Source organism: Lepidochelys kempii, chromosome 8 (assembly GCF_965140265.1).
Source record: "Lepidochelys kempii isolate rLepKem1 chromosome 8, rLepKem1.hap2, whole genome shotgun sequence".
In the NCBI taxonomy this organism is placed as follows: Eukaryota; Metazoa; Chordata; order Testudines; family Cheloniidae; genus Lepidochelys; species Lepidochelys kempii.
The window spans coordinates 15,458,722-15,475,683 of record NC_133263.1 but is presented as its reverse complement, the minus strand read 5'-3'; the positions used below and the strand labels follow the sequence as shown (position 1 = coordinate 15,475,683).

Below are 16,962 nucleotides of genomic sequence, written 5' to 3'. Positions count from 1 at the left end.
CGCATCCCTCCCATCCACAGCAATCAGCTGTTTTGTGGCGTGCAGGAGGCTGGGGAGAGAGGGGAAAGGGGGCAGCCTTGGGGACGGAACAGGGGCAGGAAGAGGCGGGGCTGTGGCAATGATGGAAGGGGTGGAGTGGGGGTAGGGCCTGGGGCAGAGCCAGGGGTTAAGCACCCACCAGCACAATGAAAAGTTGGCGGCTGTGCTACCTACGAGCCCCAGTCATGGGTAAGAACACCACTGTGCTAGGCACAGTACAAACACAGAACAAAAAGATGGTGCCTTCCCCAGGGAACTTACAATCCAAGTATTAAATGTTTTTTCACTACATTAGAGCTTATGATAAGTTACACTGCGTGTAAATTTAAAAAAACAACAGCACCTGAACAATATAAGGTGTCCTTGCAAGGTCTTCCTGGCAGAAGCATCTTCTAATACCAAGCATACTCTAAAAACGGTTGACAACTGTGTGTATAATACTAGAATTGGAAAAATTGGAAAGAGTCCAGCGGAGGGCAAGAAAAATGATTAGGGGGCTGGAGCACATGACTTATGAGGAGAGGCTGAGGGAACTGGGATTATTTAGCCTTCAGAATAGAAGAAAAAGGGGAGATTTGATAGCTGCTTTCAACTACCTGAAATGGGGTTCCAAAGAGGATTGATCTAGGCTGTTCTCAGTGGTAGCAGATGACAGAACAAGGAGTAATGGTCTCAAGTTGCAGTGGGGGGTGGGGAGGGTTAGGTGGGATATTAGGAAAAACTTTTTCACTAGGAGGGTGGTGAAGCACTGGAATGGGTTACCTAGGGAGGTGGTGGAATCTCCTTCCTTAGAGATTTTTAAGGTCAGCCTTGACAAGGCCCTGGCTGGGGTGATTTAGTTGGGGATTGGTCCTACTTTGAGCAGGGGGCTGGACTAGATGACCTCCTAAGGTCCCTTCCAACCCTGATATTCTATTATTCTAATTGTGAGATAAGGATTAATGTAATGGTAATGTAGGTCCCTTGTGAACATTTGACTAGGAAATAAAGAACATGACTTCTGATGACTCTACTGCTATCAAGTCACATGCATCATGAAAACAGATATTATGAGAATTAATTATGAGAATGCATAAAGAAAGGTGACAAAAATCTTACCATTAACTGACTGGCAGTTTCTGCTTCTCTTTCTTGTCTCTCTTTCACAAGCTTGTGAAAACTGTTAATTTGCCTTTCATTAAAAGGTGTTCGTTCAAAACCATCTAATTCCAACAGTGCTGCCAAAGTCTGGATTAACGAATCCCTGGTTCGGATGTCCTGCTGGTGACGATCTGCTTGTAGCTGAAGACGACCTTCACATATATGTTTGTACACACATGCGCGCACACACACACAAAAAAAATAAGGTTCACATTTAGAAGTGTATACATCAAGAACATATGTTGCTTATATCTGATTATGTTCAATATGCAAATCACTTGGAAGGGATGTTTCTACTGAATTTTTTTAAATCGCATGCATCAATAACTGAATTTTAGCAGTTTCTATAGTTGAAGAGACTCTTAAAAAGTCTTTTTTTAAAGAAATATGTTTCATTTCTTATGTTACTGATGCCACTTTAGATTTATTAACACAAACAGTTTAGCTTACTTATCACTATTTATGCTAGCTATTTACTTTTGAACTTCCCTTAACTTGGACAACGAACATACGCTAATTAGGGTAACTTTTATTTTTAGTCAGGTCTGCTGTGCCCACATAGTTTCACACTAAAGGTGTGCTGCTAAACTGATTTTATCAGGGCCACTTTGTGTATGGATGCTAAAATAATTTAAACATGACTTTTATTGGTTTAGCCTTCATTGGTAAATTGACAGAAACAAGCTACAAAATACAACCAGGTTTAAATCAACGCAGGTATGCCCACACAGTGGGTTGCAACAGTTTACCTAAATTGTTTTTTTAACTGATTTATGTTAAACCAATGTAACTTCTGTATACAAACAAGTCCTAAGGGGGAGAAAACCAAACAACAATCCAAAAACAAACAAGAAACCCAACTCACTTCTGTTGGAAAATTTATTTTTACCTACTATTGTTTCAAGTAACTTATATGATTTCTAGAACTGACAGACATTAGAGAAATTTTTTTCCCCTGTTTTTTACTTTGTACATCTCACAGCATTTTGTCACTTCCCCCCCATGTAGTCAATAAGGCTGAACCTGTCAACTGAGTTCAGTGGGACTATCCTCATTTACTTGTGAGTGTGTTTGCAGCATTGAACCTTTACTCAGTTTTCACAGTCTGTGTGGGCCTTTTACACAGCAGCAGGGGAGAATTCCCTTCCACTTCCAATTTTTTAAAATAGGAAAATGTAATTGCTGTGATCCCAGGAAAGTGGGATGTCTGTCTCGTGCAGTATTCAAAACAACATTTAACTTTTCTTTTTTTAAAGACTAGATTTCAAGTCTCATGTTATTTTTCTAAAATAAATAAAAATATTAACTGACTTTTAAAAAATCATGAAAACACTTCTACAGTCTTGTAAATTCCTTTTTTAAAAAAGGACATTAAAATTGAATTTTGTGTCTAAACCAGGGGGTTCTCAAACTGGGGGTCGTGACTCATCAGGGGGTCACAAAATTATTACACGGGGGGATCAAAAGCTGGCAGCATCCAAAACCCCACTTCGCCTCCAGCATTTGTAATAGTGTTAAATGTAAAAAGAGGCTTGCTGTATGTAAGGGGTCACCAATACAAAAGTTTGAGAATCACTGATCTAAACTACCCAAAAATGCCCTTTTAAGGTCTATTGGCATTGCCGTTTTTCCCACATTTTGCAACATTTTATTATTCCCCTATTTTAGGCTCCATTTGTCTTCAACAAGACCTACATTTAGACTCCATGAAGGCAGAAGAGTTTGCACTAGTAAATCTTAACAGCAGATCACAGCTTTTACTTGCTTTGCAATGAAACAAGGCATTGGAGTTCTCAGTCTGTATTTTGTACAGATTTAAAAAAAAAACCCTAAAAGCAAAATGTTTTTCTTTGACCAATTCAACAAAAACCCATTTATTCTAATGCAGGAATGTTAGTAGGTGGGGCAAAGAAATGCAGTGGCAGATCAGCAGGAGATAAGCTGCCACCAATATTTAAGATAATTTTTTCTTTTCTAAGTGCCTATTTTGTGGCCTCAGTCATTCAAATTACGTAATTATGAAAATTGCACTAAAATTGCCAGCTCATATTAATTTCTTCTCTTTCTAAATCCACATAAAATTCAGTATATAGGTTTTAAAATTGTTTTAAGTAGAAAAGCAATAACCTCCCTCCATACCATGTGTATTAAGTTAATTTGTCCTTTTAAAGAATTTTGGTAATTGTCTGAATCAAGAACACAGGACCTAAGGGGTTAATTACCACAACACCAAGAAGGAATGTCCACCGTTTAAAGGTTATGCTCTTACTAACCTAGTAATCCTGTTCCATTTATAGTCCTTCCAAAGATCATTATTAACTATACTATCAAATATTGATATTATTATAACTGTAGTTATGACAACACTTTCTGTTTATAGATATTTTCGTAAAACTTGTAATTAATGTATGTATCTTGAAATAATTAATAAGCTATACAGAACATGATGCATGGTATTTAGGGATTTTTAAAGAAACCACATGAAATACAACTTGCCTGAAGTCAACCCTTTGGGTATGTATGGTGCACTCGCTTCCCTCCCAACAATTTTCTTGGCTAAAATCCATTAACTACAATTGGTGACAGATCTCAATTCCTCCAAACTGGAGGACTCATGCTAACGCAACCAGCTCACAGACCAAACATATGCTTTGTAAATTGTTAGACTGATGACTTCTTGGTGACCTAGAACAGAAATGCCCAAAATGGCTCCTTTTCCACAAAAAGTCCATAAATGAATGAGTGCATCAACGTCAACATTATTGATCAAAAGGGCACGTGTACAATTGAAATCCCATGGAGAAGACTAATGACCTTTTGGTTATCTCTGACAGTGAAGATCAAAGTCTCAAATTTGAACTTTGACCCCCTGTACTAAGCAGCCAATACTGAATAAGTATACCACATTTCAAGATTCTCATTGGCTCAAACATGGAAATTCTGTCACTCATCCTTTTACAAGTGTCTATATTATATTAGATAATTTCTGCATTATTTTTTTTTAAATTAGCCTATTATACCTTGTTCAACAAGTAATTCTGATTTCTCTCTGTTAAATCTCTGACACTCTTTGCTTGCTCTATCCAGCTCACGTTGACAGTCTGTTAATCTCCTTTCCTTCTCTTTTACTGTTCTCTGATGGTTCTGGTACATATCCCTTAGTTGGTCATCTGTTCCTTGAAAAACCTATGCAGTCAGAGTATACTGCAGTATTAAAAAGTTAGCTTTTTAAACTGATTTGTAACAAAATACTTTGCACATGCTTATAAACTATATAATACATTTTCCAAAGGTTAAACACAAAATAAAAAGATAAAATATTACCCGATTTGTAATTTTTACCATAAGACTACTCAAACTGCAGTGCTAAAAGGTATTTTGAGTTAGCTTTAATAAACTTCTTACTGCAGGAGTAAGCCACAAGAACTAAGTAAAATTATCTGGGTCCAATACAGGGATTCTCCTTTTTTCATATTGATAAAACAATATGATACATATTTTTTGTGATACATGCTCTTGGACAAATTCTTTCTAGTTGTCAAAATAATTTCAGATAATTAGCACAAACATAATAAAAGACCACTAACTTTTTCACTGGCTATTTTAAAGGGGAGAGAAAACAGGAATATTTGTGATGTTAATGAGAAGGGATGTCCTTGTACTTGTAGGTCAAGTTTGGGTTGCTCTGCTGTCCACTGCCAGTTAATGCCATTTACATATGGTCATGACAAGTCATTACTACTCTATAAAATTGCTCACCCCATTGTTCATCACACTGAGCAGTTCATTCTACTCTGTAGATCTTGGAGGGAAAGGTAATAATAACAGTTTTAATCCCCATCTCCCTACTAAATCAATAAAACACATCTTCATGACGTATTCTAACAGCTACTTGCTATATTTAAACCATTTATTTTAGGGGTCACTTTTGTTGATGGTGGCCACTCGTGGCTGTCTGGTTGCTCTTCACTCTGAGAGCCACAGCATACTGAAAATTCACTTTGTAATGTCGTAAATTGCTCAGAAATCATACATGCAGAATAATATTTATTGATATCTGTATTACTACCTAACTACATTATACAACAACCTATTGCATCTTGCCTGCTTGAAAACATCAACAATGCTGGTGACTGATAATAAAAACAGTACTGATTAGGAGGGTCAGCCACACTTAACTGCTTAATACTCTTAGCAAACTGTATATTTTAAAACCACAGCCACCACCTTTCATAGTTTCTTTGTACTTTTTTTTACTGAGTTTTTATAAACTTTGCCCCCGATCCAGAAAAACACTTAAGCATGTGAGTAGTCCCACTGAACTGAATGGGACTGTTTGTATTTTTAAGTGTTTTCCTGGACTGAGACTTTACTAGTGGGGGGATTTAAAAAAAAATAATATTTATTTATATATTTACTGAAGAATACTCCGTTGAGTACACTAAAAACATTCACACCTTTCTGTATTCAGTTTTACAACAATTGTGACCAAAAATGCTTGGAAAATAAAACCAACGGAACAAAACACTGTTCTGGCTATGGGTACACAAGTTTTGTAAAATTTATGGTTCATTCTATAGTAAATGTACTATTCATTCTGTAATACATGATTGCTTCTGATTTTTTAAGATGAAGGATGGTGACACACAGGATTTATAAAGCAAACCTTCTCCATCTTCTGTTGCAAATCTTGGTTATCTTTTTCCATCTGCCTTTTCCTGCTGTCCAGAGCTTTAATCTCATTGTCAAGTCTCACTACTTTTGCAAGATTCTGTTCAATTTCTGCGAGACGGTTCTGAAAGAAAAGAAAAGAAAAAAGAAAAGAAAAGAAAAGAAAAGAAAAGAAAAGAAAAGAAAAGAAAAGAAAAGAAAAAAAAAAAAAAAAAAAGAGAAGAGAGGATTGCTAAAGTAAATTGGCTTCACTACAGTTTATGGATTTTATAATCAAATTTTCTATTTAAATATATTGCATTTTAAAAATGGGTCATTTCCAGCACCTACAAGTTTATAAGGAGTTTTAGACACTAAGACAAGGGTTCTCAAATCTTTTCAGACCTTGCCCCACATGTTAATCAAGACATCATCTTGTGGATCACCTCCCCTTCCTGATTAGACAGCATCCCTGCAGCAACTACAGTCATTACTTAAATGGAAAAGTAATATTAACAAATTATTTGAAAGCTTATTCTTCAGAGAATTTCCCCCACCATTGATGATAACCTCAGTGATCAAGTGCTGGCACTCACCACCCACACTGAGAATGGCCTTCAGAACAGGCAGAAGACAGGTGCAGTATTCCTAGGCCTTACTGTTGAGTATGACATGATCTCGTATACAGGCCTATTATACAAACTGTCACAGGTCCCACTGAAGCAGGTTGTCATGGCTGTTGAACTGTTGTTGAGAAGTTGCTAATTTAAAATTTTGCTTGGACAAAAAAAATACATCCCAGCTCCTAGAGGTCCCAAAACAATGGTTTACCTTATAGCTCAATTTTAACACTAACACTTTTCAGTCTCTTCACAATGACCTTCCCAATACCACTGCCAAGCATTTTATCTATGTCATGACATCTGTCTGGTAGTACAGTACCAGGATTCCAGTCACCTAGAAGTGTTGAATGTTGACGTGAAAGAGATGGCCTACTATCGTAAAAGATGGAGACTTAAACCTAATACCAAAAAGACAGTTTCCAGCTCCTTCCATCTACACCACATAAAAGCCTACAAACTGCTCAACAGCCTCCTGAATGGACAAAGGCTGGACCATGACCCAAAGCCTGTATATCTAGCAGTTACACAGGGCTGTACACTGATTTTCAAGGAATACCTTTCCAAAACGATGCTGAAAATAAAGACAACAGCCTGATCAGCAAATCAGCTGGTTCTACCTGGGAAGCCAAAGCACAAACACTACTCCTGGAGGGGCGCAGAATTCATACTGTCTGCAGATTTCTTGACTCCCTCACAGAAAAATGTGGGAGCAAAAAAGTCTGTGGGGAACACACGTCCCTTCTGCGGCAGCCCAGGCGCGTCTGCTGGGAGAAGCCAGCAGATCATCGTGGAGGGGAAGGAGGGAGGCTGGGCTTGCGTGCATTCGGCAGAGACGTTATGGGGGTGGGACTGGGCAGGTGCCTGCATGCGAAAGAGTAAGAGAGACTCACTCTGTCCCTCTCGCTCACCGTTGCTGCGTCCTGGGCTTGGAGGTGTAGGGCTGTGCGAAGCAGGCTCTGTCCCTGAGGCAGAGCATAAATGTAACAACTAAGGGCTACTCTACACTGGCAGCGCTTTAATGTGGCTTGTGTGGTCACGGCAGAGCACTGGAAGAGAGCTCTCCTAGTGTTCTAAAAAAACCACCTCCACAACGGGTGTGGCTCCCAGCACTGGTGCACTGTCTACACTGGCGCTTTACAGCGCTGAAACTTGTTGTGCTGGGGGGGGGGGGGGGGGGGGGCGGAAGGGGAGGGGAGAGGGCGGCAAAGTTGCAGCACTGTAAATTGCCAGTGTAGACAAGCCCTAAGCAGGCAGGCTGCTAATGTTCCCATTGTTAGTTGATTGTTCCCATTCTTAGTCAATTAAGGCTCCTTTACCTTGCTAGAGTGGTGTAAAGGAGCCTTATAGAGTCCTCAGCTAGGAAGGAGTATGGGCTTTCTCGCTTTTCCTGTTCCAGAGAGGCACAATGAATGGGGTAAGGTTACAGCTCAGGATCTATTTTACTTTTCCATTTAAAAAAAATGCACAACAGTGATTAGCAAAACTGTATGACTTTCATGTGTGAAAGTGAACAATTTAAAGCAACATTCTATTTTACAGAACACCAAACACCAAAATAAAAGTAATGTAATTTAAATGAAAATCCAGGATTACAACTGGAATGCAGGGTATTGGTTACCAAGTATTTGTAATTTAACTTTCACGTGTTTAGGAAATACTGAACAGTTATTGTGATTTTTTCTGTATGATAGTTTAAATAAATTACCAAAATAAGTGAAACTGGTGTGATTATATTGCATTATTTTGACAAATAAAATATGCAGAATTTTACATTTTTTGGTGCAGAATTCCCCCAGGAGTAAAACACTAAGAAACCCTGGGCTTACCTTGTGCTATTCTGTAACGGAGTATTGCTCCCTGGTGTGTCTCATCTCACTTCACACAGGACTCCTAGACACTCAGCTGAATGAAACCATGCATATAACAAGCCCCATGAGACAACACTGTCCCTCCTGACTTCAGGCAACAAGTAGCCTTGCAGAATCTGCTCCCTAAGGTGCAAGACATTCCATATCTACCCATTTAAAGATTTGTTTAATCCACCAAGCCAACATCTCAGCTCATGGCACTGCGCTTGGACAATTCCCCTAAGGATCCTCAATATCACTCCCAGGTGGCATACTAGGGGGTAAGAACAAGCTTCAAACATAGCCAATGACTATCTTATAACACATCCAACAGTCCAGCCCTCTGGTTTTGACCTTCTACACCATCTTTGGATGAAGCTCAATCACTTTAGATGTGGAGTGATCAAATGTGCTGCTAATGACAATAAGTAGGCTTCTGTAACTCCCTCCTTTCCTGCTGTGGCCAGTTAGAATATGTAGGCCACATACTTACAGGCTGCACCCATCAGCAAGGGATACCTTGTTCCCTCATGGATATGTGTAAAAAAATAATGACCTCACCTATTGCATGGTTATCTAAGCATCTTAAACACACTTGACGTGACTGTCTATGTAGATGCAACACAATATAAAAGCAATGTATTTAATGTATTTTAACTTCTTTTAAAGATAGCTAACACTCAGTTCTCTGCATACCGTGGTTAAAAACTGCTGCACTAGGGTATCCCAGAAAAACATGCACAGTACTACTAATGGAAGAGTTACTGAGACAAGAATTGCTATAATTTATCTACATTGGTTGTAGCTATGGAATGTGTCATGACATCATGGGAAATACAGGCTCAAGGTATCATTTACTTAGAGGCAGGGAGAGGGTTTTGCACAGATGCTTTTCTACCCTGTGCTGACAGTATATTCAAGTACTAATATATTATTTGAGGGGAAGGTAATAGATATGAAAATATGCCACCCTGTGAAACTATGCAGGTTGTATAATCAATCTTCCAAAATCAGCTGTTGAGGTGCTTGAGTAAATATTGAAAATTGCATTTTCCCAAAAGTTTTGTAACTAAACCAGACAGCTTAAGAAAGGAAAGATACATGTTGCTTTCAAGATTTGGCCTGAAAATCTCCAAATGGATGTAAATTAATTTAAATATAAGAACAAATAAACTGGTCCAAGATGGTGTAAAGATAAGAACAGATCATTTCCACCACATCTTTGAATATAAATTCTACTCATACAATTTCATTATTTGTCATGATGAAAATGGCCTTAAGTTCTGCTCTGAATTTTATGGTTAAATGGCAAAAAAAATCCCCCTGATAATACAACATTAAACTGGAGAGATTTTAATCACAAAGAAGTCAGGAAATTCCCATAGCAAGCAACCTTTACTCTCTCTCCCCTAGTGAATATGTACAGTATTACAATAAAATCTTGAATTACATGATCATACAAATAAAATTACCTTTAGAGGATCAAGTCGATTCTCAATAGATTTTACATTTTCCTTAGAAGCAGCCAGTTGAGCTTCCCTATTACTAAGATGATCTTGAATTTCACGTGCTTTTTCTTTATTCTGTTTTAGATATTTCAGTTCAGTCTGACACTCTTTTACCCGCAAGCTTTGCTTCTGACGTACCTGACGAAGAGTTTCCAATGCTTTAATATACCTTTCAAAAAGAAAACCATGTGTAAATTTCAAATTCTATTGGCACATGCAGCTTTACGAATGAGCATTTTTAGTGAGCATTTAAACAATTATAATTAAATGGAAGGAGTACTTTACTGTAATTATGTTAGTTATGGAAAGAAGTAAACCTTGTTGCTGAGAAGATCTCATCAAATTTTTGTTTCAGGGCCCTTCCCTCACTTAAGGGCCAGTTGGATTCTTCTTGATGACAGAAAATGACATTGTTAATCACAGATTTGGAAACACCAAGAGCGCTGATCATCTCTCGGTCAATTTCTGCACACTTGGAACTGAGACTGACCTTTTCCCCATGCCTGTGTACATAGATTAAGAAAGTGCATAACAATAAGATGACTACTGGTTGCTGTACAGTTATGATTTTTTTCTAAAATAAATAACATTCTGTATAATTTCAACATTCTAACCCATCCTGTTTTGATGCTAAGTCACAAATAATTACTTTTACAATGGTAAATGTTTTTTGCCCCTCATTCTTCTCTCACTTTTTCCATTTTTAACCCTGAATACCTCATTTTCAACTAAATGGATTTTGATACAGCACTCCTTTGATTTCAAGCTATCTTTCTGTAACTTAATGTCATGTTAGCCATGTATATAGCACCAGTTTGCTAACTATGACTGCATAGCCAGCAGAGGGAGCAAAAAACATAGTGATCAGTGCAAAACAAATGATCTTTTTAAAAAAATGTCAGAGATGAGAGTCAAACAAACAGATAGGTACTTGGAATGAGTTGGAACGGAACTATTTCCCCACAAAATTACTTTAATTTACTTCTGCAGTGCCAACAGGACATAAAGTGAATGTAGTGCATAAACACCACCTTCAGAACTAAACTATCACTGAGTGACTTAGGCGCCTATGTCCATGGAAAACCAAAGAGACTTTGGCCATTTTGAAAGTTTTACCCATTAAATCTAGGGATTTCTTGTAACACATAAAACAAATAGACAATGCAGTGGGACTACATGTAACTTTTTGTTAGACTTAATTTAATCGGAAAGAATAGGTGAAGGTTTGAATGAATAAATTATCCACTTATCTCTTTTCTTACATGAAAAGATACAGACAAAGCAAATGGACACTCAAACTAAGAGGCAATGTTTAAAAAACCTACAACTTACTTTGTTCTGGTAATGATACCTTCAAGAGTTTTAAACTCTGTTTTCTTGCCTTTCTGAGTACAAACCATGGATCGCTGAACAGCTGTAAGCTCTCCATTAACATCACGAAACTGCAGTCGAATCTGAGCTCTGACATCTGTTTCATTAGCAACCTTTGGCAGGAAAAAAAATATGAAAACTTATTTAACAAAGAAAACTTTTGTGGTCATCCAAGCATCTGTTCCAAAGCCGTAAGTGAAATCTTGGCTCCACTGAAATCAATAGGAGTTTTGCTATTGACTTCAATGAGGCCAGGATTTCACTCAAAATCATTTTTTGGCCTAGAGGTTATCCAGGATTCTTATGCATACCTTGCACTTTAGCTATTCTTATATCCTAAAATGCAAACACTCCCCCACACCCATCTGATAAACAGTTATCATCAGAGGGCCTTCCCTTAAGTAAAAAGAACAGAAAAATAACCTCCTCCAAGTCAGACACCAAACATTCATTTCTGTCAATGGGACTACTCATAGTGTGCAAGTCATGGTAGGATCCGGGCCTAAATCATGCAGAGAGCAGATCTCTAATACTGTAGGTTAGCTCATATGCAACGTGTCCACATTATATTCCCATAAAATCTTATTTATTTAATATCAGTAACTGGGAAGGAATAGTCCATGTTCAAAACATTTTAGTTAAAACCATCCATTTACCAATACTGACTAAGAAAATACCAAATACCAAACAACTATTTGACAGACATTTTGTACCAAAAGACATTTTAAAAAGTGATCAGGTCACATGTTACCTATTCTTGTATAAGTATTTTCTGGGAACTAAAACTTATAAAACATAGCCAGAGAATAATGAAACAGATATTCTCACACTGAAACTAAATACTGTTGCAAACATGAATTTAGCATTTTTAAACAAGATTTAAACAATTTAACATCTTAGATGTTGTATATACACATGTGGAAATCTTTCATAAAGTAAATTAAAAGGTAAATTTAACTGCAAAACAATCTAGTTTGTAATGTTAAGATTGTGAGAAAAAAGACAACCAAGAAATTTAAGGTTGACAACTCATTTCTTGTAATTTCTCCCTCCCAACTTCAATCCATGCTTTTGTATTACATTAAAATGGGTGATTTAAATAATTAACTCTTATTGGATTCCCCCCATTTGTGGCACAATCCAATGTTCATTAAATATTTTGTCATATCTACTACCAGTTAGACATACAAGCTAGCCATCATGACTCCTACCTTTGGATCATGAACAAATGAGTGTCCTTTGGTGCCTGGAGGGAAATCTCCAGTGGAAATATATTTAAGGCATTCAATGATAGTCTACAAAAATGGAAATAAATAGGTATCAGTAATATCAATTTAGAGCAAGTAAAAAGCTGGACTAAAGAGGCAAGAGAGTAACTGTCTTTAAATACCTGAGAACCAAGAAAGGAGAAACATAATGGGATGAAATTAAGATAAGTGTTCTGAGTATTGGGAAAAACTTCAGGGCAATAGCTCTAATTACCTTGTGGAATAGACCTTCAGGTGGAGATATTCCAATCAATAGTGGATTAAAATTAGATTGGACAAAACACTAGTAAATGTACAATATGACATAATTCTGCATTGGCAAGGAGATCAATTAGATGATCTAATGCAGTTTCTCAACCTTTTGGATACCAGGGACTGGTTTGCTGCCTTCCTAAACTGTGTCAGGAAGTTCTCAGGGATTGGTGCTGGTCCACAGACTGACTGGTCATTGAGAAACACTAAACAGATCTTTCCCATCTCTAATTTATATGGTTCTAATACCTAGTGCATAAACAGGTATTTGTAAAACAACTAAGGCTCTGACCTTGCAATGAGCACCATGCAGGCAGAATCCTGTGCCTATGCAAAGCTCGTTGCAGAATGCAAGCCTGAAAGTGGAGCCCAAATTATGCAAGTGTCACAAAATGCGAACTGTTTAAGGTTTTATAATTTCATTAATTATAAATTCATATAAACAATCACTCTTGTTTGTATGAGTTTGTAATTATTTATAATGACATGAAGCCTGTTTGCACTGTACAAAAGTCTTACCGTTTTTCCTGCACCATTTGGCCCCACCAAAATGGTTAAAGGACTAAAGAAAGTGATAACTTGTTTGTCTTTGTCCTCTACCCCAAAACTCCTCACTCCAAGGATGCTCATCTTATCAATCTTAGACATTTCTGTAGAATATTCTTCTTTTCTGAATCCCAAAAATTAATTTTCAAAATCCTACAAAATAAACAGTTAAATTTCGTGATGATTTAGGTACCAAACATTATCCCATTCTCCCAAAAAATCTTGTACTATCAAAAAAAAGTATGTTATGTGTAATTTAAGAAAGCAGAGCAAAGATTCTTTGATAATGGTTGAAGGTGTGGATTACAGACACTCCTTTAAATTATTTTGTAATTAAAATCTTATTTTTGGTTTAGAGATTTTCTCTTTTACAGTGAAAAACCAAACAAAATATAGATTGGTAAGTTAAGAAACTTACCATTCTTTACTTATTCCCCATTACAACTAAACAACTATGGTCAGCCTAAAAATGTTTAACATTTCCTGAGTGTTTAGTAAAAGAAATATCCTGAATTAACTATAGTAAAAACTATAACTGAATTTTATGAGCTTTTGCTCAAAACGTGTCAATAAGAAAAAGTTATAGAAATTAACACTTTTTCTTGAAAAATTTCAAAATTTGCTGTTGCACTACAAACACAGTATCAAAACTCAAGCACATATGGACTGGCTTTCAGGTTTTTCTACAGTAATCTCCCTCCCCAACCCCCTTCCCCACAATCTAACATTTTAATTCACATAAGGTCCTACTGCTATAAGATGTTTTCATCTTTGATAGATTTACAGGCCTAGACCTACAATCATGCAGGCTGGCCCTGGCAGCCATATGGAGTTCACTGAAATCAGTGGAACTCAGTACAGGCAGCAGGGTCGCAGCCCATGTAGAGTAGCAGCCGTGTTAGTCTGTATCCGCAAAAAGAAAAGGAGTATTTGTGGCACCTTAGAGACTAATAAATTTATTTGAGCATAGGCTTTCGTGAGCTACAGATGGAGAGTAAAGGGATTATTGATAATGAACACAGAGAAAGGAGTTGTTGGATGAAACCAAGATGTGCATTTTAGTTGTTTGGCTATTATTTCATTAGGTGAGGCATGGAGCAGTTTGCCCTGTGCATCATTCCCTGTCAGTGATCACTGCAGCATGATATTTTTTGAGAATGAAAGGTTATTTCCCATGACAAGCAATTTACTGCAGCAACAGACGGGGAGTAGAAAAAAAGACATTTCTCAGCAATAACAGATCGCTCCTGATGCCACAGGTTATTATTATTCAATTCCACGATTATCTATACTACAGTAGCTGCTAGAAACCCCAACTAAAATCAGGGCTTCATTGTGCTAGGCACTGAAAAAACACATAGCGAGAAACAATTTTTGCTGCAACAGTTCTCAGTCTAGACAAGATAGATCAAATGTGAGGTGAAACTGCAGCACAGAAAAGTGAAGTGACTTGCCCAAGATCACAGTACAGTACAGGACAATGGTTGAGTCACACACAGGACATAGGTTTCCTCAAACCCAGTCCAATGCCGTATCCTCTAGAACGTTACTCTGGTGGGAGTGGGCACAGGAAATTTCCTGGAGATAGCAAGACACCAAAATAGTAGTGGGCGAAAGGAATTTCCCTAACATGGCACATTTCCACGGTGGGGGTGAAAATTTTCCAGCCATAGCAGATTAGGACACCGGCAGTGGGTGCAGGATATTTTGCCAAGATGGCAGATTACCAGGGTGAGTGGGGGCATTAGGCATTTTCCAGAGAAAGCAGGTTATCAGGGTAAGTGGGAGCACAATGCATTTTCCAGACATGGTACATTACCAGGATAGGAGTTGGTATGTGATATTTTCTACTGATGGTGAGTTGGGGAGGGGTAGGCACAGAGAATTTTCCAGGATGGCAGGTTAGTCGGTGGGGTAATTTCCAGGGATGCCAAGTTACCAAGGTGGGGGCTGACAGGGGGAATCTTCTAGGAATGGTGTGTTGGGAGCATAGTGGGGGGCACAGGACATGTTCCAGGGATGAGTTTCAGAGTAGCAGCTGTAGCTCACGAAAGCTTATGCTCAAATAAATTTGTTCATCTCTAAGGTGCCACAAGTCCTCCTTTTCTTTTTCTAGGGATGGTGGGTTAGAGGCATGGGCACAGGGCATTTCTGGAGATGGCAGGTTAGGGGGTGGGCATGGGGCATTTCCGGGGTGGCAGCTTGGGGGGTGGGCAAGGGACCTTTCTGGGGGTGGTGGGTTGGGAGTGGGCATAGGGCATTTCTAGGGGCAGGAGAGTGGGCATGGCGGGTTGGGAGGGGGCACGGGGCATTCCCGGGGTGGCAGGTTGGGGCTGGGCACGGGGCATTTCTTGGGATGGCAGGTGGGGACGGGGCATTCCCAGGGGGTAGCACGTTTTGGGGGGATGGACCCGGGTCATTTCCGGGGGGGAGATTGGTTTTAGGGGGTGGGCCCGGGGCATTTCCAAGGGTGGCTGGTTCCAGGGGGTGGGCCCGGGGCATTTCCAGGGGTGGCGGTGACCGGGGGCGGGGAGTCCAGAGCACCTTTCCAAACACATTATACCCCAGCCCGGCGCCTAGCTAGCGCCGTGGCGGGGGGCGGCCGCCCAACGCTCCCCTTCACCTGCCTTTCCCAGTGGCCCCCATTCCCTCAGGAAACAGCCGCAGCCCGGGTAGGGCACGGCGCCCCCCACAGCAGAGACCCCCGCCTGGCACGCGCCCCAGGTCACCTCACAACAGGCCGCAACGCCGCTCAGGCTGGTGATTGCCCGCCCTCTGACGCCCGGCCTCCAGCGCGAGCGAGCTCGGCCCCGCCCAATTCAAGAAGGGAGCCCGCCCAGCTGAGCTGCCTGTGTCCGGCCTGAGCGCGCGGCCTCCGCCCAGCTCTGTCCGGTCACGCGCCCCACAGAGCGGCCACCCGGGCCCGGTGCGAACGGTCGTGGCCAGGAGCCTAGCCAGGCACCAATGGTTCCCACACGGATCTCAGACCCTCTCCCACCTGCAACCCCGAAACTTACATCAGCCTCCAGTAGACCCACCGCAGACCCCGCGCATCTTCCCCATTCCCATCTCACCCCCCCACTCTACCCTCCTCACACCCCCGCATCTTCCCCATGCCCATCTCAACCCCCCCCCACTCTGCCCTCCTCACACCCCCCGCATCTTCCCCATGCCCATATCAACCCCCCCACTCTGCCCTCCTCACACCCCCCGCATCTTCCCCATGCCCATCTCAACCCCCCCACTCTACCCTCCTCACACCCCCGCATCTTCCCCATGCCCATCTCACCCCCCCACTCTACCCTCCTCACACCCCCGCATCTTCCCAATGCCCATCTCAACCCCCCCACTCTGCCCTCCTCACACCCCCCGCATCTTCCCCATTCCCATTTCAACCCCCCCACTCTACCCTCCTCACACCCCCGCATCTTCCCCATGCCCATCTCAACCCCCCCACTCTACCCTCCTCACACCCCCCGCATCTTCCCCAGGCCCATCTCAACCCCCCCACTCTACCCTCCTCACACCCCCGCATCTTCCCCATGCCCATCTCAACCCCCCACTCTACCCTCCTCACACCCCCGCATCTTCCCCATGCCCATCTCAACCCCCCCACTCTACCCTCCTCACACCCCCCGCATCTTCCCCATGCCCATCTCAACCCCCCCACTCTACCCTCCTCACACCCCCCGCATCTTCCCCATGCCCATCTCAACCC

The 16,962-nt window shown here is 40.5% G+C and overlaps 1 protein-coding gene across 3 annotated transcripts in view; it reads right to left on the bottom strand.

Annotated features, from left to right (window-relative positions):
• RAD50 (RAD50 double strand break repair protein) overlaps positions 1 to 16,086 on the bottom strand; it is a 39,621-nt gene extending 23,535 nt beyond the window's left edge. The window contains exons 1-9 of one of the 3 annotated variants that reach the window (XM_073355655.1): positions 15,974 to 16,086; positions 13,218 to 13,397; positions 12,390 to 12,473; positions 11,140 to 11,291; positions 10,125 to 10,310; positions 9,772 to 9,976; positions 5,846 to 5,974; positions 4,200 to 4,365; positions 1,138 to 1,331 (exon numbers count right to left, since the gene is read on the bottom strand). In XM_073355655.1, the coding sequence (XP_073211756.1) occupies positions 1,138 to 1,331; positions 4,200 to 4,365; positions 5,846 to 5,974; positions 9,772 to 9,976; positions 10,125 to 10,310; positions 11,140 to 11,291; positions 12,390 to 12,473; positions 13,218 to 13,346 (1,245 nt within the window). In that variant the 5' untranslated portion in view covers positions 13,347 to 13,397; positions 15,974 to 16,086. Of the gene's footprint in view, positions 1 to 1,137; positions 1,332 to 4,199; positions 4,366 to 5,845; positions 5,975 to 9,771; positions 9,977 to 10,124; positions 10,311 to 11,139; positions 11,292 to 12,389; positions 12,474 to 13,217; positions 13,398 to 15,867; positions 15,927 to 15,973 lie in introns of those variants that run through there. The other 2 variants (XM_073355656.1, XM_073355657.1) reach the window with 2 other exon arrangements.
• Positions 16,087 to 16,962: the final 876 nt, after the last annotated feature.